This window comes from Megalops cyprinoides, chromosome 2 (assembly GCF_013368585.1).
Source record: "Megalops cyprinoides isolate fMegCyp1 chromosome 2, fMegCyp1.pri, whole genome shotgun sequence".
Taxonomy (NCBI): Eukaryota; Metazoa; Chordata; class Actinopteri; order Elopiformes; family Megalopidae; genus Megalops; species Megalops cyprinoides.
This window is the reverse complement of record NC_050584.1, coordinates 45,164,792-45,189,149: the sequence shown is the minus strand read 5'-3', so window position 1 is coordinate 45,189,149 and position 24,358 is coordinate 45,164,792. Positions and strand designations below refer to the sequence as shown.

Below are 24,358 nucleotides of genomic sequence, written 5' to 3'. Positions count from 1 at the left end.
TGGTGCATTAGTTTTGGATATTCACAAATATACTGTGTGTATACCCTTTTTAAGATAATGTGATAATACTGCAGAATTAAAAAAATCAGAAGAATGCACCTTTTTTATTCATAATCTACTGGACAAAATATGAAGTGCACAACTGTACTTACAAAAGATTCAAGATTTTGTTTGTGGACTTCAAAAATCAATAAACAAGAAGCAGTTAAAAAGCTTAGAGCTGTAGAGATGTTCTAACTTTTTATTAAAAGATTTACAGTAACACAGTTTAATACAGTGTTTCAGCATCAGACTAAGAGGGGTTTTAAGAGGAGACTCCTGGAAGTAAATGTCAGAACAGTTTTGTCTTATGGCAAATTAGAGGGTTTTTTTTGACTTAATGCCAGCCTAAAAATTAACTCTCTCTCTGGATATGTAAGTTAGCTAGCATCTCTCTCTCTCTCTTTCTCTCTCTCTCTCTCTCTCTCTCTCTCACACACACACACATACACACAAAGATATATTTTCAGCCCCTGTTCCAGTGATTCAGGCCTTAAAGAATTTAAAGTATACATTTTATCTGAACTCAGATATGAATTGAACAGCCTTCTTAGACCCTGTACAAGGGATACTTACATTTGAATAGCACTAACACTGGCAGTCAGGCAGGATACATAAGTAACCTTTAACTGAAAAGCTTGTTTAAACAATTCAAACCACAATTCAATGGATGAGAAAGTACATTAAGAATGGTCATACATATGATCATATTATTCATATCATCTACAGCAATGACTATTGTAGTGCATTTCTGTTTTTTTTTTTTTAATGTGTATTATTCCATCACTTAAAATGTAACATGAACTGATACATTTACACTACAAAACAGAATTTTACTAATTATTAAAACAAAGTAAATCAAGTCAGATATCCCTTCAATATCTAAGAACTGTTTATTTTTACAGTCAACAGCTACTGTGAAAAATGACTTTGATACAGTTTGATACCAGAATGCCCTCTCAGTCAGAAGTACAAAATGATACTTCTGAGGAAAAATACCCAATGTGAAATCAGCTGACTCAATCCTGACAAAAAAGTCTGCATTATGGAGGGTCCAGGATTAGAGTAATTGTCTCTTCAATGTATTGCTTCACATTTTAAAATACAGTTTGATCAATAACATCTCATTAGTGACACAGACTACATATAGATAGTGAATGGTATCAACAAAGCTTGCATACACATGAAGCACACCAAATAATGCAAGGGCAAAGGACAGGCTATGTACAAAACTAATAAAGGGGAATGCTGTAAAATCTGTGACAAAAGGATAGTTACACACTTCAACATTAATGTAACAAACAGGACATGTATACACATTTTTAATATTAATTATATTTTTATTTTTATTTTTTTTTGCTTTTATTGATTAAAATAAGATTACTTTGAGTTTCCATCGCTAATATTTTCTAGTTCAACAATATTACACAATTATAAACCACTGATGTAACTGTTTATGTTATAAAAGAAATACATAACATTCACTTTTAGGTGCTTTTGTGTATTACATAAAAACTGTGTAGACTGGTATAAAACTTTTGACTGCAGTGAAAGTTTTGCCCCCAAGCAATTTTTACTTTAGAAGTAAGACACAGGGAGCAATTCTGCAATTTACTGAGACATTAGTCAGACACAAAGCCATGTCCTGACAGAATGATTACTGCAAAATATTTTGTGCCCACACATCTTAAGATGCGCTACATTGGTATGTCGCAAGCCTAACATGCATGTCTATAAATATTTGCAGTGCTAACTGGATCACATTTATGCTGACAGGTGGATAAGTTGGAAAAACAGTTTTAGAAATATATTATTACAAATTCAGATATCTTGCTTGGTGGATATGTAAGTTAGCTAGCATGCTAGTGTAGAAAGTATATGGTTTGTTTTGAACTGATGTTGTGCATGTTTTAGCATTCAACGGTTTATCTTTTGCCTTGAACAGCTGCAGTAAATTTAAGGAGGAAATGAAACACTTTTACATACAGGACTGATACACCAGAGGATGCTGTTATCAACAGTAAATTGGGTAATTGCTTGGAATATTCCCTTGGCATTATTTCCATTCAGAAATTCTCTCCAGCGGATCATATGTGTGCACCTATTGCATACGCAATCTGTGACATTATTAACTTGTTCAGTGGCTACGTTCAACAGAAATGAACAGCGGTATCTTAGTAACTTATGTAGTGATCACTTTAAGAATAAAGATTAAACATATACAAAGAAAACTTAAGCATCTGCTCAGTATATTTATGTGTGTACATATTTGTAAGTATACCTAGCTAGCTAGTAAAAGGTCATGTTGCCTACTGTCTAGGTTGGCTTGGCTATCAGAACCCAGTGCCATTCATTTAGGTAACTAGTCACGTATATAACACTACATACATATGGCACCTTTACATTCAAATGATGTCACCATGGTAAATTTTAAATAGTCATCTAGCTGGCTATCTAATGAGTATTCCAGACTCATTACATCATCTACCTGTTCAATGATAGTACTGTCACTCCGATGTGTTCTTCCCATTTGGTTAGTAACATTGCTAGCTAAGTGTAACTGTGCAAAAGTGTGAAGTTCTGCTCTGCTCTCATGGTATCTATCTGGCTAGAAAACCACCTGAGAGGTGAGATTATAAAGCTGCAATGAAGGGCAAGTATCATGCCTGGTCAGCACTCACAATTTAATGTCTGATAGCTATAACCACTTCAAAACATATTTTTAAAATTAAAATCACAAGCAGATGCACCTTGTATTACATATTAATATGAAATACACTTTTACTGGTGTTTCATTTCCCCTTTCAATTCAAGCACATATTTCTGTTTCTCTGTTGTAAAGAGGTAATATGTTTTCTAATTTGAAGTCAATTTTGACATACCTACCCAAGTCAATGGAGTGAAAAGCATAACATCACATTCATCTCTTCATCCGCGATCTAATAAAAATGGAAAACTATTTCTTTTGCTGCAAAATATCTTTAATATGTTGCAGCAAATCTTTAAGTTGAGAGCATCAAAAGGCTTAGGGACACACAAGTGATGTCTACAAAATTCCTGAAGGATGAATTCATGAGTCCTTGAAAGAAAACAAGATTAATGTGGCAATGTATTTCAGCATTCCTATTTGATCGAATGCCTCACTAATTTATGGTGTCTCTGTCCAGGATTCGATACTCTTGCAGAGGCTGGTCTTTCATCAGTTGGGCCACACTGAACAGTCCCACCATCTAGGACCAAGCAACAAAGAAAGTGGAATCCGCTGCCTCATGACTATCAACATCAATATACATCACACATAATCATACAAATATTTCTGCTTGCCATGATTACCACTATCTCACATACAAATTGCCAAACACTCCACACTATTTGAACTTGATTGAATTAAGTGGACTTGCTCTTTTAGCATTGATCCTACTTGTGGCCAAGCGACCATGAAAGAAATACAATCAAACAAGATGCATACTATATGTCCATTCTATAAAAATCCTTTTTTTGTAATTTGTCCTTTGACTGACAAACTGAAAAATTCAGTTTTTCCTTTTCAAATTATTTCTATTTTAATTAGTGTCTGTGACTCATATACTCTGGAATATTTTCCTAAATTCAGGCATCAATGGTAAGAGAAGACAGCAATGCAGAGCCCTGAGCATCCATACTCCCTCCATTAGCAATTCAGCCTACCTGTACCACAGCTACCACAGCAGTTGAATAAATGAGTAGGTGTAGAATAAAGGTCATGGCACCCTCCAGTTTCACCTGGCATCCCTGCATATGCAAAACATAAGCAATCAGTGGAACTAGGCTCAGTATCGTCAAAGCATACTTCAAATTACGAATTTACAACTGAATTATTCCTCACCTTTAAACAAGCACAACAGGAATACTCTCTGAGGAGCCCATATATAAATTATTATAAAATGTAACATTCTATATAATAATAAAAGACATTAATATTAAATTTCTGTGCTTCTTTGCAGCAATGCAAGTGTAACACAAACCCCAAAAATGCACCCACCCCCCACTGAACAAAGTCACAATGCATACTGAAATGGAGGAAAAAAGGAACAATGTTGAAGGATCAAAGTTGGTTTAACTGATGAAACGCCTTGAACATGCTTTGAAAGCTCCTAATAAAAAAATACTTGTTGCAGGGAATCTGAAATAAAGGGTACATTCACTAATCCACTGATAAGGAAAAAGGTCTCAGATTGAGTAAAAAAAGGGTTTAATCCTCTTCTGTCAAGGTGTAACTCATTTGGATAACCACTAAATGGTAAAGTAAGTAACAAATTAAAAATAGATTTGTTTAGCGGTTTAATTTTTCTTAATGGTCTGTGGAATTTGGAACACAAAATGGTAATACACTTATCAGGAAATAAGTATCATTTCTGGACACACAAACATGATCCAGCAGAGATTTTCTTTTAAACTTAACAGAATCCATTTGTCCTTAAAGAGAGCTGAAGAAACTGAGGTCCATTAATGAATGAAATAATGGATCTCCAGCTACTTGGAAATTTGTGCAGCACATTCCTGCAGCACACTGCAATCTTGAACATTATAATAGTGTACCTCAGAGTACAGCATGTGTGGCTGGTCCAGAGTGCCATTGCAGGTGTGGAAGGTGGAGTTGCAGCAGCTCTGAGGTACTCGCATTTTTCCAGTTTGTTTAAACCATGCAGTGGTGATCCAGTCCCTGTAGTCATGCACTCCACAGCACTGCAGCTGCAAACAAAAACAAAATTGTGGCCATAGCAGCACAGATGTGGATTAGGAGTCAGATTTCAATTCGATGTCATCATCGGTGAACAGAACCACCCAAGGATCTCCACACAATCTTAGGTGTTTATAGCTGGTCTGACACAATTTGTTTGCAATTATGTTTTTTTTTTAACATTGCATTAACTTTTGGCTAATTTTGTAATGGCCTATTTTACATTGGGCTCATCTCAGTTTGATCAAGGGAACTCCTGTCCCCAGCTGAACAATACTAAATTGTTCCGCTGCTGTGGGGTCCTTGTCATTTTCGGCAGATGACACAACTGGGCTCAAGCCCAGGCCATAGGGCACAGCTTCTGCTTGGAACAAGCACTTTAACTGACCGAGCCACTTGGGAGCATAAACACTTGGGTCACAAAATAATCACCTGTCTATTTGTATTGTATTTTGGTCTAGTCTTTGCAAATATAATCAAAAATCACATTGTGTATCAGCAATAGTTCAGACTGTAACACTGGTTTCAAAATGGGACCATTTAAGCCTGTAAATGATACACAGATACTGATGATAGGCAAACACACCTCTTCTTGTACAGAATTCACAGCATCAGTACCAGGGTCCTGACTTCTTCCACTGTAATTCTGGAACATATTTCTGAATGGTGCAAGTTCTGAGTCCACCTAAAAGTGATAGCAATATGTTCATGAATTGGAGGGCACAGACAGACACCATACTTGATTCAGGAATATCACATACAGAAATTATTCTCATATGTCATAGCATATGACAAAACACTATGCATTGCTGCTTATTTCCTGTTCTTTAATATTTATTTTGTTATCTATTTTGATTCGCACTGTTATGTCATTAAGGACCATACCATATTTTATGGTAACTGAATTCATGACTGAAACTACTCCAGTATAACATAAAAAAAGATGTTTAATGGTGTCCGTAATTCATCCTTATACTTAATTAATCCAAATAGCCAAGTGCTGGTAATTGAAAATGTTGTTAGTCTTTATGTCAGATTATCAATTCACTAAAACAATTTTTTCACTTTACCTTTCCTATGTTTACATAAGCCAGTGTGGCAGCTGTAGCCTCAAGACAAAATACAATGACGAGCAGATACACAAACTGCAAAGGAGACAGCAAAAAATACTTTAGGAGAGCATAATAATTCTATATCACTGTAAAACATCTTTGTTGGATTGCTTACGTTCTCTGTGTGAATTTCATTGTTCACCTTTATCTGACTAATATTTCATATAAAGTTACTCCATTTCTGTACTTACTGTTAATAGGTCTCTATAACTATGAAGCCCTGTTCTTTTGTCCTCAGCAGTATTTGATCATCCTGCACTTTATTGTAAGTATAATGTCATGTGCATATATAACACATATATAATAACATATGCATTGTTTCATTGCAATTACACTTACTGTTGCCTGCAGGCAGTTGGACTCTCTGACAGATACCCAGCAGCCAATGCCTCCGCTGCTGAGCAGAGCTACTGCACTCACTATGGCCAGTATAGCAGGGAGGATGATGTAGATGTTGCGAAAGAAGACTCCGCTGTGCTTGAAGTTCAGCAGGAGGTAAACACCGCTGAGGCCCACTACCAGCCCAGCAAGCTGTCAGGAGTGCGGGAGAAAATGAGAGGTGAAGTGACAGGAGATGCCCATGTTTTGGACAGGACTATGCCAATACTGCTCTATCTGAAAATGAGCAAAGCGGTTACACAAAACTGCTCCAATGAGAATCAAAACTGTGCTGTATATGGATCAGAATATGGAGAACTAATGACTCACTGGCTGTCCCTCTGCACCTTTCCTCTTCAGCAAGGTAACTCATAGATTTAGTTTTGGAGGTGAAACATCAGCCAAGTCAGATTATCAATATATGTAGCTTCTTTAAGACCACAAAATGAACTTTTGAATTGTTGGCTGTATGACAATTGCGATATTTCCTGTAACGTGTTCCTGTTTGTTACAGCAAAGGCAGATGAAACATCTCAGATGAGCTATGAATGTGCTGCTTACATAGTGTCCAGAAGCTGTTTTATTAGATGGATACTTTTTAAAGTCCTAGAATTACCATAATCTTTTCCATTTTCTTAAAACAACAGAGTGAAGCTGAAACCGAAATTTTTATTTAGGTAGGCTATGTTTTGGAGGATGGAACGTCTTTTAGAATACGCAAAATCTTATAATTATTATGCTTGGTGCGGACTAATTCATGTTATTAAAATTAATTGACAGATTATTAAGGTTGGATATAATTCGACGTGAAGTAACGTCACTTCCACGACATCCGAATTACATGCATGTCTCTTTCACTTGCGCATCCGAATTACATGCATGTCTCTCTCACTTTTGTCTCATTTCATGTGTGTACAGTTTACGGGAGTTTCAATTTAAAAGAGCTCCTTAAAGCACCACCGCTTATTCTTACTGCCATTTCTCAAGGTCGGGAATTTTCCCGTCGGAAAGAAAGATTAGCCTGCTTCAAAAGACACAGGGGCAATATTCTTTTCAAAGTCACATGAATTCAGCAACATGCCTGTGATTAACACAAATAGCTCACAATCAGCCAAATGACAGTGGTTCTTAGCTATAGGACACATAAGCAGCTATAGCCCTAATTATTAACTAATGTTGTACTTCACGACAATTTTCATATACCGCTAGACATTAGTGTACGATCTTTAAATAATTTCTCCATTTACTGAGAAGTGAAATGTTCCATTACCAGGGTTTAATACCATAAATCCACTCCGCAAGACACACAAACACAAGTAACAAACACATAAAATTGCATAGACGTAGGCCTAACAGAAATACAGGCTAATGTTATAAATTCTGCAGTTTTAAAAGGTGTCGCAACAGCCCTTATCAAGCAACGCATCACGAGACATGTTCTGAACAAGCAAACGATAATCGCTATGCATCTCACGTCATGAAAGACCAACACCGGAACAGTAAAATTAAATGATTATATACCTTACCCAGAATAATTGACATGTTATTTGAAGAACAACTTTAAAAATTCTTCTTCTTTCGCTCATGACGCAAACACTTGAACAGTTAGTTCCTTCCAGTAAAGATCACGGATATTAAAAGCGTTTGTTAATTGTTGTTGTACCGTGCTTCTAAACTTTACATGAGAGTTATCTATATTTAGCCTAATTTTTAATGTAACCTAACGTCATTTCGGTAGCTTCCTATAGTCTACTCGAAACGCTTTTTTAACAAGCAAGTGCAAAATAGCATCGAAGCGATGACATCCAGTCTGAAGCAACATTTACACTAAACTGATAACATAATTACGTTTTACTACAAATCTACTGCTACAATTGTAATTTAGACCTGTCCATGAAAATTAGTTGCTCTAATATACGGAAATAAAGTACCCTAGCTATCGTTAGGTGGCTTGCTGTTGCCTCTGAGCTCTAAACAGACGCGGCATGAATGAACGCGGAAGTACGTTTTGATAGGGCTGTTGACGCTGACTCTAGCTGAGAGGTAAGGTTGTTCTTTCCTGATTGAATTTAGCTGCATCTATCCAAAGAAAGGGCGCATTTAACTAAACAGGGCTTTTCAAGATTGTTGCTCAGATGGGAAGTTACAATTAGCATTAAGCCTCTGAAAATGTTCTGTCAGGGGAACCATCAATTGTATGTTGTATATAGGCTTTAATGATATAATTTGATGGCTATAAATGTTATAGCCTAATTTATAGCATACTAATATTTCATGTTATTGTCGTCCCTGTAGCCTTTTACAGGTAAACCACAACTTGATTTCATGTTGTGAGGAGGTAATTACTCATCTGATCAGTTCACATCCTGAATTTAAGAAATATAACATGGGCTTATTGAAGGGTCCATGAACATCTATTTTATGCCCTTTACCCAAGAAAGTAAAAGGACATTGAAAACGTCCTTTTTGCTGACCCCCACCCCACTTACCCCCAAAAAATACACTGGACTGCAATAATGTGTCTATAATTAGATTTATTAATTAAAACATGGAACACTGAAAGAAAAAAAACATCTACATTGCCATGTTTGTCTTAAACATATTATAAGCAATGGTGAATATTTGCTGAGCATTTCTATACATGTTACATTTTGTACGTGTATATACTAACTGCCATGTGTGCAGTCGTGTTTTCTTTCTAGCGCCATTGTCATCAATTCACTAACCTTTCTCACAAGGCTATCTTGTTTAGTAATTATATGTTCAAAAGAGTGTATGTCATCCTGCTCTAATATCTAGTGCTTCAATGTACAGATGCAATTGCTTTGTACTGAAAAGATAATCATTTTTAATTTTAACAATAATTTGAGGTCCACAGAGAACAGCCCTTTGACATCAGAAGCGAAGGGGTAGTGAGATAAAAAACGATATTACAAACCATACAACTAATTATTTACGGTTCTTTTAAGGGTGGGTGCAGAAAGGTTGGATCATGCTTGAGAGTTATCTTTATTCTTACAGAATCTGCTGTCCACAGTTGGAAGCCCCAATGCAGCCAAGAGGTAGACAGTGTGGTTGTGAAGAGTGCGGGAAAGTCCTGAATTCAATGTACATGGACAACTGATATCTCCTCTGAAAAAATATGAGCTTATCATGAGCATGATGCACAACCACTGACAGTCCCAGAATTGCGGCACATAAGCATAAAAGTGTCTTAGTGGACAAATCACTCAGTAACTATCTTCAACCAATAAAAAAGGGAATGCAGGGGGTATAAAGAGTTACAGATGACAGCTCTTGGGAAAGTACAGAATTAAATATTTACAGTATAAATGCAAGGTTTTCTTAACAGCTGTTGCCAAAACAAATGTACATGTGCACCTTTACAATATTGATAAGCTCACAAATACAGTACCCAATACACATACTATCTGAAAGCTTTAAAACATGAAAAGGAAAATATTTACAGTAGGTATGCATGTATTTGCATATAACGTCAGTTAGGTCCAATATTTAATAGTGGAAAGATGCATGAAAGATAAACGAAAAAAGAACAGCTCAAATAGTCTATTCTTATGGTTTTCCAAGAAAGTACGAAGCAAGTCTCATCTCAAGAGGATCTCTCCATTCTCTCCATTGTTAGCAGACTGAGATGCAATGGTGAGGAAAACTGCTGAGAAATGGAAACCTGATGAGTTGGTAGCAGAGTCAAGAAGTCAAACACTTGTCAACAGTTTTAAAATGGAGCTTCAAAAATGTCACCGACAGCTTTTAATGTTTGGCTGGAATCTGTCTTACACTAAGAAGAAAAAGAAAGGTCTGAAATATTCTTTGTGCCCCCATAAAACAAAAATTGGGGAAAGCAGCTGACCCACCCAATCTGTCTGTTTTTCCCTCTTCCATATAATCCTTCTTAGCACAGTCTTAGCTGAGCGCCACACTCATGTTTTAGCCCTTGGCACCAAAGGGAGGAAGTCTTTGGTGCTCAGCTCTCACTGGCACTGGGCTGTCTTACTGCTGGACTCCACCCCCACAACAAAGCCATTACTCAGACTTTTGGGGCTTGGTGGAGAGGTGAGGACGGGCGAGGGCTCGCTTTTGTCAGAGGGATCTACCACAGAGCAAGTCTTCCTGGGCGTTCGGGGTCGGACAACAGCAGTTTTGGGGATTACTGAGGATTGTTTCAGGCCCTCAGGTTTTAGGGGTGGCCGGATGGGCATGGGGCTAGCAGCGTTCTCCGGTAGGCGAGGCGGGGTGGAAGGCTGTTTGGAGCTGTGAGGAGGCAGGGCGTGAGGGCTGGAGGTGGCCTGGCTCTGGGGGAGCTCTTCCTCAGTGAGCTCTGGAGTGTTCTTAGTGTGCCTTGGCTGACTCTGGGAATCTTGGGAAGGTTCCTTCTGCATGCTGCTCTGCCGAGAGGTCTTGTCACACCCAGTCCCCTCACAGCTGTCCGTGCGCCGCCGTGAGCCCTCATGCATGCGACTAGTCGCCACAACTGCCTTCATAGCAGCCTGCAACAGGAGACAAGATATTGGTCACAAAAATGCGCACATTTTATGTACCCTTGCTTTTTAATTGCCTTGCTACATAAATTTTGGGGTGTCATATCTAACAACATACAATTTGGTTAGCTTTAAGAGTGGACGACATAGATTTGACTGATTACACTGAATTTTAAATTATTTTCATTTAAGAAATTTATGTGGAAAATATACATTGTTTCAATGTCTTCTTGGTTTGCTGTATGAATACATCCTCAGTCTCCTCAAAACTGTAACTGTATTCAACCATTAAATGTTTACATTAAGTAACTCAGGTTGGTCCAGGTGCTCTTTGGATGACAGAGTATTGACCAATCCAGCACAAAACAATAATCATGTTAAAGAAACTAACGACAAAATACATGAGTGTAATTTTGGATGTCAATGTGAATCCAAAGCAATCATCTCGATATTTGACAGAGTTAGTTTAAAAGGGCTTTGTAATAATAGTGTATCCAGAAGATATCATTTTTAAAGAATGTGACATTTAGAAAATTCACTTTTTTTCATTTATTGCATTGCATTTCACTCCACCCCATTCCTTATTTGACATCAATGAATTCACCCCATAACCACAAATGCCGGCAGAAGTCTCTGCTGACCTTCAGTTTTCGACGGGCGTTGAACTCCTGTAGCTTCCTCTGGGTGGTGTCCATGTGTGAGAATCGGGCAGCCTTGCCCAGCACCCAGGGGTGCTGCAGTGCCTGCTGCACTGTCAGGCGCTTATGAGGGTCCTGAACAATGAGCTTACTGACCTGCACTCAAAGAGGAGAGGGAGAGAGTAAACACAGAGAACCAAGAAGCACTGGTGCACGCTAAGACTGCATCATACAGGCAAGGAAAGGGGGGGGGCAGCTAAGGAACACTGGTGCTAAGAGTGACGCACTCAGCCTCATATGACTGCATTTTCACAATCTCATTTGAAGAGGGATTACATTACAAAAGTTCAAATTTTGGATTGCAATGGCAATTTAGATGTTAGAAATATTCAGCTCATTTCAACGGGGTAAGGAATGTTGTGCCACGTTGAAAATGTTGCATTGTGTCATAGTTTTCAAAGTAGTTTCATAGTTCATAGTTTCATAGTTTTCTACGTCAAAGTAGAACAAAGGGGAGATCTCACCAAATCCTTGGCATTGAGGGAAACTTCGTCCCACCAGGGGGAGACAAATTCATAGTCGCAGTTGAGGATACGGCTGTACATGTACTGGTCTCCCCTTGGATCAAAGAAGGGTTCAAACCCACAGAGCCTGAGGGGAAAGAAAACAGAATATCCTACTGTGTTTATTTTTTTGACTGTCACATCTACTTGAATGAAATCTTCAAGTCTTTACTTCTGAGGTTGAATTGAACTTGAATTTATGCCAGTGATCAAATACATATCACTCAGGAATTTGAAAGAATGTAGGGCTGCGGCGGCATAGAAATTTCCTTACCACGGTATTCGGAGAATGCCACCTTGCGGTTTGCGGTAATACTGCACCCAAACCCCCCTATGTTTAATTATTCATTCATTTGATGATACTTGTCCCTTAACGTGATATAGTGGTACTATCACTATCACTAGCGCTACTATCGCTAAAAAAGAACCAACAAAGACAGGACAACTGTTTATTGGCTTTGCTGTTTCTTGTTTTTTTAAAGCCTACACTTATTTTGTTTTATTGTAAATAGGCTAATTCAGGCTTGAATTTTATCAAAAAAAGAAAAACTAGGCCACCCCCTATTTTGACTAATGAACTGTTACACCAAATAGCAACCATCGCAGACTTGTTCATGCCTCGTTCGCAATAACCAGTAAAGGATTTAATTTCCCAGAACTGGGGACACTAGGTCTATTTTAAAATAGGCTATATAAATTACTCACAGTTTTTAATTTCTTAAACTCCTTATGCTCAGCAGGTGCTGGCAATTTCAAATGGAGCCATGTAACAGAGGCAGAAATTTCTGTATTAACCCTTTCAACGTAACTTATTTTTACACTATGTAGTGCGTGTGTTACGTTATATGGTTCCTTATGTTGTCATTAGGTTGATTAACTTAAAACTAAAGGAATAGTTATTACACACATTTAAAAGCATTTTATGTGAGTTTTGTTATGCATTATAATTAATAAACATGGGTATAGACAGTGGTTATCATACATTGAATGTTTTCCTCCATAACATTATTTATTGACAGTTGCAGTTGCTCACTAGTTTTCAACACCAGACTTGCAAACTACTTCTCCTCAGTGTCAGTCCTCTCAATTGATTTCATTGGTCAGTCGACCAGACGGTTACAATGACGTGAGATGCTTGTTGCGCTAAATGTTATGTGTATGCTCAGTGCAGAGGTCTGGGTGTTTTAGAATTGTTTTCTCGTTCTCGTGTGGAGAGATTTAAAAAAAAAATGTGTGCACTGTGGACGTGATCCTTTTCAAAACTGATAGAAAAAAGTGTGTTTTCAGAAATATCCGGATATGTGTAGACAAGGTCACAGACCAAGCCAAAAGCTACATGAGGATGGCAGCACCCTCAGATAAGGGAAAAAAAGCTGTTATGACGGTAATGGCGGCGACGGGCTCAACACCTCCTAACATCGCAGTATGACAGTGATGCGGTTATTGTTGCAGCCCTGAAAGGAAGGCAATGGGAATTTGGAAAAGGACTCTTGGTGAATTGTAAAGCAACATGAAAGATCTTCAGCAAGCCATGTACAACTGAACATATCTCAGAGCAGGCTGTGATTTGAAGTGTTTTTTTTTCCAACTCACAATATGTACAGAATGACTCCCACGGACCACATGTCCACCTCAGGGCCGTAAGCGTTGCCTCTGAGAATTTCTGGAGCTGGGGGAGTGACAGAAAAAGTTTCCAACTGTCAGTTTCATAGGAAAAATGTATGAGCAAACATTGTCTTTCTTAGCATTAAAGGACATCTTCTTTCCCTCACTTTCAATGCATGATTATACAAACATCTGTTTTTACAACTGATAGTGAAGAAAGATAGTATGTACCCTGCCAGATCAATGGAAAAAAAGGTTTAGTTGAAGATGCAAGCGAAAAAGGGTGATGCCTACTTATGCATGGTTAAATAATACAGAAATACTGACACAATAAATCATCATTGTTTGTTTTGACATATATATGCACTTCAAAATAAATTTTCCTTAAGATTTGCACAACTGACACATCAAACAGCTATAAAACTATCCTATGAATGAAATACCAAACACACAAACACACACACATGCATATATATGCAAATTCATTCACATGCACATATATATGTACACATATATGTAATCTGTGATCCTCAGGTAAAAGCTCACCACAATATCCAGGGGTGCCACACACTGTCTTCATTGTTACTTGGTCATCTATTATCTTGGAAAGGCCAAAATCCGCTGTAAATACAAAAGGGTGTTAAATACACTGAACCATTCTGGCTAGCTGTAGCTCTGACTTTGACATTGTCTTCTCCGGATCAGCTCCAAATCTGTGTCAGTGTGTATATTGACTCATTACTTCCCCTTTACAGTATAGGCAGGTATCCCATACCGTGCAAGCATTCTGTATTCAATTATACCAATAAGAAAGAAAAGTAGTTACCTATCTTCAGGGGGGCGTCGAGCGATAGGTCAGCATAGAGTAAGTTCTCTGGTTTGAGATCCCGGTGCACCACCCCATTTTCATGTAAATACTGCAACACACACACAAAGACAGACACCATTAGAGATACAGTCATACATCAAGGGTCTGTCACAGACACCCCACAACCTGGGTAAGTTTGCAATTCTGTGCCCTCTGAGGACTAACAATTCCCCAGTAAGCCACACGTTGTGATTTATAATGTCATACTGGTGGAATCTGTGTCAGTGCCATGCTCATGTGGAGATCACGTTTGAAGAGGTCTTGATGTCCGATAGTTGCAGCAAAAACAGAACCATAAAACTCTAAAATGTGATACAGATAAAAGAGTATCAGTGGTCCCTGTGTGATTTGGCTAAATCAGCGCATTGCCAAGCAGGATTAACTGTAACTTTAAATGCCTGCCCTCACTCAAAATAGATACAACAGATGGGCCTTTTCTACAGCTTATAGGTTATTTCATAGCACTGAGAATCCTTTCCCATTATTCTGAATTCTTGCATTGGTGGATGATGTTTGTTGTTTTTATTTCATTCAGTTATTTTTTTTGTGTCTGCTTCTGCACAAGTGTGTGAAAACTGACCGAGTGAATGCACTGTCACCCAGCAGTCTGACACACCGATTAACAGCACACAGCAGCTCAGAAGTGATTAACACACCAGTTTGGCAGCATTACGCTGGGCAGTGGAACTCACCCGGATCTCATCGCTCTACCTCAGCCAGTGCAGCCAGTTGGGCAGCCACTGCCTCTCTGTGAAACCCAAGACAGCAGTCACAATATTTGCTGTGTTTGTACAGCAGCCCCTGCTGGGCCCTGCTGGGCCGCTCTCAGACAGGCATTGAAGCCCTCTCCATTAGCATGCTCTTCCAGGGCAGTGTTTCATTTCAGTACAACAAATTAGCAGAGACTTCCTGAGAGAGCCTGTGGTTAAGATTGGCTCAGCTCCTCCATTAGCTTCCATCAGCTAAGTGCCTGACTTAACTGCTGTTAAGCACTAATGGAAAAATATTCACTGCCTGCCTGGTGACTATTGACGGGCCTGATTTGGACCTTTTGAGCCAATCTCTCTTAAGAATTCCCGCGCTTCAACCAATCAGGACAGGCTCACCAGTCACTGAATCTCCTAAATGATACTGTGTCAGGCTGTGTTAATTAGTTTTGCGTGCTAATGTACTAGGCTGTAATGGCTTTTTCAATACAACAAAAAGAAGACTCTCAATACTGGGTGGCGAAACAAAGGGGAAAAGAATATCAGTGTCAACATTTTGTTCAACTCCGTTTCTACCACACACAGAAGAAAAAGTCTCACTTCAAAACCTATACAAAAATATACTGAGATTATTTTTAATAGAAAATGTTTTTTTTTTTAGCTCAATCTATGTACTGAGAATATGTAAATTATAGTTGTTTTGTATGTTGCAAATATACTTCTGCTTTGTATTAATATCTTTTATATGTATTTGCTGAACAACATACTGTATATACAACAACGTTTATACATGGTTTTGGTTTTGGTTCCAAAATCTGGTTTCCAAAGTTATTCACAAGTACAAATTATATATTCTATGTCCAACCATACACATTTGTAAAAAGTGGTCTGCCACTCAAAGCACTGATATCAACATTATACCAACTTGCATGTACGTAATGGGTGTTAATGTAGATTTAAAAAGGCAAATAGCGTTAAATAGCGTTAAATAATCAATAATCAATAATTACAAACAGAAGAATGAATGAAATGACAACGTATGTGTCAGACCTGCCCCCAGCCAACTCCCTGTTCAGCCACGCCCACACTTCACCTAAGTTTTAACCACACCTGCAGCAAATTCACCTAATCACCACTGGGGTATTTAAGGACTGCAGTTTCAGGTACCTCCTTGTGGGGTATTGAGCTTGCTCTACTGAATGGGTTCATCGGTGTTTCTACGTGTTACTTTGTTCCTGTTTTTTTGACCTGTTTGCCTGTCTTTTTTTGACCCTGTTCTTTGTCTTACGCTTTGGATTGTTTAGTCGGACCCCTGTTTTGCTCTGCATGCTGTTTTGACTCTGGCTTTTGACTCTGGATTCTGATTTGGATTTGTTGGACTGCTTTATTAAAGTACCAGAGCTTGGGTCTTCTGACTCTTTCATTACAGTATGCAGATAACAAGAGTTTTCTAGTAATATTTTCTGAATTATTTTTCCAACATGTGCTCCCTGGGGTAAATGTATATTAGATGGTGTCTCCACACAGTCCACATGACAAAAAGCATTAGTAATATTTGGAGCAAAGTAACTATACTGTTAGCTAGCGAGCTAACATTTGTCCAGTACTGACTGGCACTTCTGTATTCCTTTGGATTTCACCCATGCAAAAAACAAACTTTAAACTTTTTAAATAAAAATAAAAACACAATTCCAACCATATTCATCAGACCATGTCCACAGTGTTTACAAATACTCATACCTGTAGTGAGTACAAAAACCACAGTCTCAGTGTTACATCATTGTTGGTCATGAGCCACAGAATTCTAATTTCTCTGAGTACGTACCCGTCTGGATAATGTTGTGTTAGGGCATAATGGGACTTGTACAGGCATGCTGTGTGGAAGTTCAGCAACTATGCAGATCAAAGTCATTTAATGTATCATCACATTCAATACTTGTTTGTGAACAAACATCACAGTAGTAATGCATGTGATTACTTCAGATTGCTAGGAGCTTAGAGTTTCAGCTTGTATGTTTGGAGCCATTATATGTACTGAGGGAGGACTTGAGGGAAAGGGTTTAGAGAGGAGATTCTCAGAGACAAATGAATCTCCCCCTACATGCATATATGCTCTCTCTCTCTCTCTTTCTACAGATTAAAATGTTCTTCCATGCATGGATTAAATGTATCCCACACGCGCTGTGTTAAGCATGCATTAGAAACAGAAACACATGTGGCCTGCGCTGCAGAGGTTCACTGTTGCAGGCAGGCACACACTCCGCAGCGTCATTATGTAACAGCCTCACCCACATCCCTGCTGGCGCTCTTAGACAGAAGATTAAAACAGGGAAAAATTGCAATGGCTTTCCGAGAAGATTATTTCACATTTGCAGCTCTCCACACACATCTGCCTGGATGAAAAACTGACACACACACACACACACACACACACACACACACACACACACACACACACACACCACCCTGTCCCTGGAGGCTGGCATCACAACGTAATTGTATTTGCATACAAAAGTGCCACTCCTCTATGCAACCGCTTTCATCTAAACCTTAAAACGGTGTTCCTGGTACATAATCTTGTCCTCATTCATGCTCTAATTTTATACTTCCCCCATCCCTGCTCAAAAGTCTCAATGCTCAGTGTCATTCACCTTGAAAAATACGCACACACCCACCCACTGAGGCACATGAAACTTTACACCATGCAATCCACAAGAGATTTTTTGCATAATTTGCTGTTTCCGATGTTCAGCATATAGAATTTCCGTTGTAGGATACAGACATGCAAAATGGCCTGTTATGTGAGAAAGCAGGTATGGCATACACAGTCGGAAATGTAACGCGAGATGGTTGTTTGCAGAACAGTCGATGATATTGATCTAGTAGCCCATGAGAAAACCGCCCGCTCCCCGTCTTACCGCCACTGCCTCCAGGATCTGCTTGATAACATGGGCGGCATCCCTCTCACTGTAGTACCCTCTCTCCACAATCCTACGAACAGAGAGGACACTGTTTACATGGACCACAGCATCAACACACTACTGAAATCCACAATGTCACATTTTTCAATTTTTTCACTACAGCATGTTATCGAGGGATAAATCAGGATGTTTACTCTGACATTTACATTCAGGGTGTGCCAGGAAATTGCACAGGAATTTAAATTTACATGTATTCAATTGGCAGACACTCTTATCCAGAGCAACTTACAAGAAGCGAATTGATACAAGAGAGTCACCACGCAAGTAAGTGAAATCTCAATTAAAAAGGACTGGTAAAAAATGGATATTTGTAGCCTTGATCAGATTTTTTAAAATTCAATCAAGTCAGTAAAATCAAATCAAATCACATCAATCAAATTTAAAAATTTCTGTAACTCTTAGATTGTGATTAGGGTCTTGAGTGGCTCTGGAGTGATCCTGCAAATGAGGCACAGTAAGTAAGTGTTCAGGTAGAGTGCAAATCAGAGAAGCTTTGGCCACTCCATCACCCAGTGCCAAGAGTATTGATCCAGATTTATGACGACTCCACAAATACATCAGGCCCACGCTTCAAACAGCTTGTTGTAATCCGTCTCCCAACAACACAGATGGGGTCATTGCAAATTTCATTTCCTGTCCCTTTTATACTCGAGTCTCAATAGAGCTGTTTCATAAATTGATTTTTTATAAAATAATGGGAAATGGAACTGGAATTGAAAAACAGGATTGATCCCCCTCTGCTCTAACATAAAAGCACAGTGACCTTCAACTGTGATGATGGGTCATGACTGTCATGGATTTTTATGGGGGTAGAACCTGTCAAAGAGTTCCCCTCCAGTCACCAGCTCCAGGATGAGTGCAATGTCCGTCTCCGTCTCGAAGATTTCCTTCAGTCGGATCTGAGAACCAGCCAGATGGAAAGAGGTTTACTATCTTCCACAACTCACTTAACAGGCTGTAACGCAAGGCTACAGGTACAACGGAAAAACATACATTGGACTGCGGCTCTTCTAAGTTGTAATTTCTTCACTAAATAGGAAGAATTTTAGAGTATAAATTGATGGCGCATGTAGTAGTAGTCTGACAAATAAATTAGCTGGAGAAGAAAACTCATCTTACGATATTTGGGTGGGAGAGCCGTAGCAGAACCCCGATTTCAGTCCGCACTATCTTCTTGTCAATCTGAAACAGAAATAAAGTGAAACCAACGGGAGTGCTACTCATGTGAAACGAAGTCAGGGAAAATGGTAGAACTCCTTACAGTTTTCTTCAAGACCTTGGCGGCGTATGGCTTCTGCGTCTGTTTCTCCTCACAGCGGCACACCACCGATGTAGCCCCCCTTGGAAGAAAGCAGAGCAACACAATTTATGCACCATTTAACTATTCATCGCATGCTACATATGTCTAACAGACAGTTTAAAAAGTAAAGTAAAGCCTTGAACATGCACAAGACAGATAAAGATTATATTATGAATATGTTTGAGAGAACACAGCACTGTGAAAAAACATAATTTACATGTTGGAAATGTCCTCTAATTAGGGTGAGGGAAGGAGGTGTGCCCTAATAATTATCTAACCATCTCCTGACCTCATTGTCTTTCACTCTGAAAAGCTATCCCTTTTCCCAGCATTTTTTAAGACATGGACAGTGCAGTGGACAGCATCATGTGGCCTTGACAAGTGCTAGGACAATGTCAGGTCTGCAAATCTCCTTTATGGATAATGCTGCAGCCAGATGTATATTTTCATTATTTGAGCCTATCCGAGGAGAGAGGAGAGAGTGAAGATGTGTGCTGCCCTGGACAGCTCAAAGCTCCCAGCTTATGCTATTTCTGCTTCATTGACTCTCATTCGCTCCACAGATTGAGCACATTCTCTGCTTCTACATTGGTTCTCACTGACCCATATAAGTCAGCTTTATTTGGCTCCTAGGTTAATGATCTCAAAAACCTGACAAAAAGAAGTCACCCTCAAGCCGTGCATACCAAAACACAGGCTAATCTTCACACCAGAGTTCTTTTCATGATGAGCTTTTTATCTCAGAATTGCTCAGGCACAAGCAGCAGATAACACAAATCAACAGAACCAGGTAGATTATACTCTCTGTGTTTGATGAAGCAGCTCTCAACCACATAGCAGTCAGTGAGAGTAGTCACATCAGTAATAAGCGCCACCTGTTCTCCCACGTCCTCTACACCATATCCCCGAAGAAGCGCCCAACATTTGGCCAGTTCCGGTTTTTAATTAATTGCTGTCTCTCCAGCTGTCCTGCTAATTCAATCCTCCCCCAGTCCTCTCCTTTGGACCCTTACAGCTTTGCGTCTCCTAAGTAACCAGGACGCTTCTTCCACAACACATCCTCTAATGTCCCTCTCCATCCTTATATGGGGTGACTGGAGGGACCTTGTGCAACAGCCTTCACAGCTGGGAATAAAGCAAAGAGGTACATATGGATAAGCAGGCATCAGTGGTAAAGGTTTATTATTCCCAGCATGAAGAAGGAACACAGAACAACTAAATGTACGATTTCAGAGAATAACTATTTCAAGTAGCTGTCAAACTTGCTGACACTCTTCCTGTTGATGCAATGCACAGATTAACGCTCATCACCGCTGCAAAATCAAAATAGATGCAGAATATCGAGTTTCGATGGAACACAGGAGAAATCAATTCTGTCAATTCTTTGTTTGCATGACCCACATCTTTGGCATGTTCATATGGCAAGCTGTTTGGATGAAATTCCATCCTGTTTCCTTAAATGGTCCACTTGGAGACATGGGACAGGCAGACACTATCTCTCTGTCCAGATATTCATAGAGGTAAACAGTAAATAGCAGTGATAGGAGGGATGGGGTTGGGAGAGAAGGTGGAAACCCTTATCTCACCCTCCCAGATGATGCCTGTCTTTTAGGGAGCTGTACATCCAGGTCTCTGGGCCAAACTACCACAGGATAGCCCACCAGGCACCCACAAGTTGTTTTGGAGCAGAAGGCTGCTTTGCTTAGATGTGCCAATGCAAAAATTCATATATGCAAACATAAAACTGTTCAAAATAGCATGCCAATCTTCATTTCTCAGCTCTCAATGATATATACATTATGAGGGTCAGAATCTCATTCAAAGCCATTATCTGGCCACAGCAGTTCAAGTGTCTCAAGCATCAGTGAGTGGAGTTTGTGCATCAGTTCCAATGGGTTGGCCAAATCAGCAGGTTTCTCCCCGTGTTCATCGTCAACGAGTAATGTACATTCAACTGAACAGCAATGAAAAACGCGAGTAAAAATTGCGAGTTCATACAGATTTGTCTTAGTGTATCGCTAAAGTCAAGGTTTTACTTCCTGACTTGATCTCCCAAAATCGAAGGTTACAAATTCACATTTATAACCTGCTTCTGCAAGACCACTACAGTATGTCTCTCTAAAACTAGCAAAAGCCATCAGTAACATTCCAGTCACCTGTAGCAAATTCCTATAGCAAAATCTGAATTGTAAACTAGTCCTAGTAAACGTTACGAATGAATAACAGGTAAAGAATGCACACGCTGGCCGCAAAGGCAAACTCAGGCCTACCTTTCCCGCAGAAATTACCGACTGAAAATAAAAGAGAAATCAATTAAAGGATGGCTGTGGTTTGTAGCCAATCATGTTTCCTACCCACGTGGGTATTGTGCCAACGAAAATGTGCGTTTCCACAACTCCTTTCTGATATAGCAATATTGTTAAAAGCACAGCATTAACCCCAGCGTGGAAGGGATGCCGTAGCTGTCCCGATCCATTCCGCTATTATGTGGTGTTTAAGAGATAGGAGGAAAACCTGTGTTCAGCGTTTGGTCGGAGGAGAACTGACAATTGATCGACCACCTCAATGGTGTTCTTATATTGTGAGTTATGTTAACAGGGGTCCAATTTTTCAGATTTTGCAACCCCGTTTCCTATTCAAATTGTGGTGATATCAAGTGAGATCTCAGGAAAAAATACGTAAGGGTAGTTCCATACGTTACCTTCCTAATTCCGGGCCCATGGTGTAGAACTCCTCTATGGAGACGTCTCGCCGAGATCCATCGACCCAGTATTCCACTGAGCTGGCGCCGGAGCGTGAAGTGGGCATGTTGTCCGGCAGTACAACACACCGTGTTCTTTTAGTTGTTCAGAACAAAAAAGCACACTTCTTCCTCTTGTGAGCGAGTAAAACGAAACTCAAATAAAAAAAAAATCCAAGAAACGCACTATTTTGTGTCCAGATCTCCACCAAAACCCACCTGAATTTCAAATCATTGTAAATAACGTTATGTTGAGTATCTTAAGGAAAAACACCCTTTTCTCCCCTCAGTGCAGTCAGGACAATAGTCTTGAAAGTTATTCCATCCTCATATCTCTACTGAAATAAAACCTCCAACCCTATGCTCAGCTCCGACTACAGACAAACTACAGAAATAATTCTCTTAAAGCCTCGACACCCATAATGTGATTGACAGATTTAATACTGACTTCGAACTCTTGTTACTAGTCCCCACAACAATTCTTCTTCGCCGCTTTCTTTTTCACAATTTCACATCTGAGATAGTTGCTTCAGCGTCCACAGGGCCGCGCCGCGTAAGGAGTAAACAATTCCATTCCGCTTACGTATTTGTTCTGCAGCTTTCTCAAAATCACCCCGCGATTTGACTGAAGTGCACGTTTAGTCGATTGTTGAGCAAACAAAGCGACGCAGCAAAGCGTTTCACTAATCTTCAACGTAAACAAATACAGCGTTATTCAGCTTCATTTCGGCATTCCAAGAGGATTAATGGTACAAATGGCAGAAGACAAAATCTCTTCCTGATGTGAAACTGTCACACCCATTAAAGATCAGCTCACGACGGTAAAGCATGAAATAACGAATTTGTTCTAGATTTATGACTACTGTACCCTGATTTTGAGCATCCCCATCAGCACCCAACATACTCTCCGCTACCTCTCTATGTGCTCCTGTCGCCCTCCATCTCCGTTGGAGGGGGGGCGTGTAATCCCTCCACAGACTTCGCCAATCCGTTACGTTCAGTGTAAAAGCGAACCGGGTTGCAATTGGAAACCAAACAGTCCATCAAAACCATGTTAAGCTTTAATGCAGTCCGTAGTCTTGTATACCACATACGCCTGCGCAGCATGTATTGTATCCGCTTGGATGTAAAATTTTAGAGCTACCCGAGAGGAGATGTGAACACCTTTGTCTTAATTTCAAGTTCTGGGGAAAGTAAAAAATGGAGTGTGTTGATTAATCGCAGCATTTTTATGAATACAGTTCTTTGTCGTGAAATCTGAATACGTAGCTGTAACACTTCGTTTTTGCGTGCAGCAGATTTCAGTACTGCGGACAGCTCCCTTAACAACAAGCTAGCAAGGCTTTGATGGGACTAAATACAATAACAGCACATAAAACAAAGATGTATTTCGGCATTGTTTTACTCTCAGTTTTACTTACTGTTTCACTTACATCTACACTAGTGACAACCATGTATTTTGCTACTGCTTTGACCGCGTGTTCATGGCTCGGATATAAACAGATCATATGGGAAAAGCATCCTATAGTTCCCACTCATCACCGCACTAAGGCCTGTCTAGTATACAGCCCAGTCCTCGGGATGCCCATGCTATCGTGTCCAGATGTGGCATGGCAGATATTGAAAGGCGGAGATCCTCTTGTTGTTAGGCGCTGAATAAGGTGCACAGATGCGGCCGCAGTCAAGCGCTCCGGATTAGAGCCTACAGGCCGGGGTATTAAATCCATACCCTGAGTGGGGGGGTGGACCACGCTCATTTCTGCTCTTGTAATCAGGGAAAATGTAATCAGGGAGACTCTGCGCTTTAACATAATCAGCAGTTTCAACAGTCCATATTATGGGAGACTCTCTGATGTCACTCTATAAATCTAATGTAAGCCGAGGTTTCATATTTAAAAACGACAATGCTTTCACAGTGCTTCAATGACGATGAATGCAGGAAGACGTGAACTGTATTTGAACTTTTCAAGCAATCTATTTTTTCTTTTTAGATTTGAGCTATATATTACAGCTGGACTCCCGTTGGATTGCACATCGTATTTACTGAGCGTTTTTCCTGTTCGAGTTAAATGCCAATACCAACGTAATAATTACACATAACGATAAAATAAACTCAACCAAGTACAAACAGAAAAGTATATATGGCTTGGTCTAAGGCTGCTTGGAAAATAATGCTCTGCTGACGTTTTATATGGAACGTTTGTGCTT

The 24,358-nt window shown here is 39.5% G+C and overlaps 2 protein-coding genes across 3 annotated transcripts; both read right to left on the bottom strand.

The window, feature by feature from the left end:
• Positions 1 to 1,455: 1,455 nt before the first annotated feature.
• On the bottom strand, positions 1,456 to 8,219 carry tspan37 (tetraspanin 37). Of its 2 annotated transcripts, XM_036521830.1 has the most exons (7): positions 7,776 to 8,219; positions 6,211 to 6,402; positions 5,830 to 5,904; positions 5,346 to 5,444; positions 4,618 to 4,770; positions 3,727 to 3,810; positions 1,456 to 3,269 (listed from the first exon to the last, which is right to left on the bottom strand). In XM_036521830.1, exons 1-7 carry the CDS (start codon positions 7,833 to 7,835, stop codon positions 3,183 to 3,185), a joined length of 750 nt encoding a protein of 249 aa, XP_036377723.1. In that variant the 5' UTR covers positions 7,836 to 8,219; the 3' UTR covers positions 1,456 to 3,182. The 2 variants fall into 2 exon arrangements, with proteins under 2 accessions (XP_036377723.1, XP_036377724.1); XM_036521831.1 differs by lacking the exon at positions 5,830 to 5,904.
• Positions 8,220 to 8,777: 558 nt separating this feature from the next.
• si:ch73-60h1.1 (calcium/calmodulin-dependent protein kinase type IV) lies at positions 8,778 to 23,073 on the bottom strand. The gene is made up of 11 exons (XM_036522810.1): positions 22,112 to 23,073; positions 19,372 to 19,450; positions 19,230 to 19,292; positions 18,927 to 19,009; positions 18,048 to 18,120; positions 14,381 to 14,471; positions 14,101 to 14,175; positions 13,543 to 13,618; positions 11,911 to 12,037; positions 11,390 to 11,542; positions 8,778 to 10,757 (listed from the first exon to the last, which is right to left on the bottom strand). Exons 1-11 carry the CDS (start codon positions 22,216 to 22,218, stop codon positions 10,242 to 10,244), a joined length of 1,443 nt encoding a protein of 480 aa, XP_036378703.1. The 5' UTR covers positions 22,219 to 23,073; the 3' UTR covers positions 8,778 to 10,241.
• Positions 23,074 to 24,358: the final 1,285 nt, after the last annotated feature.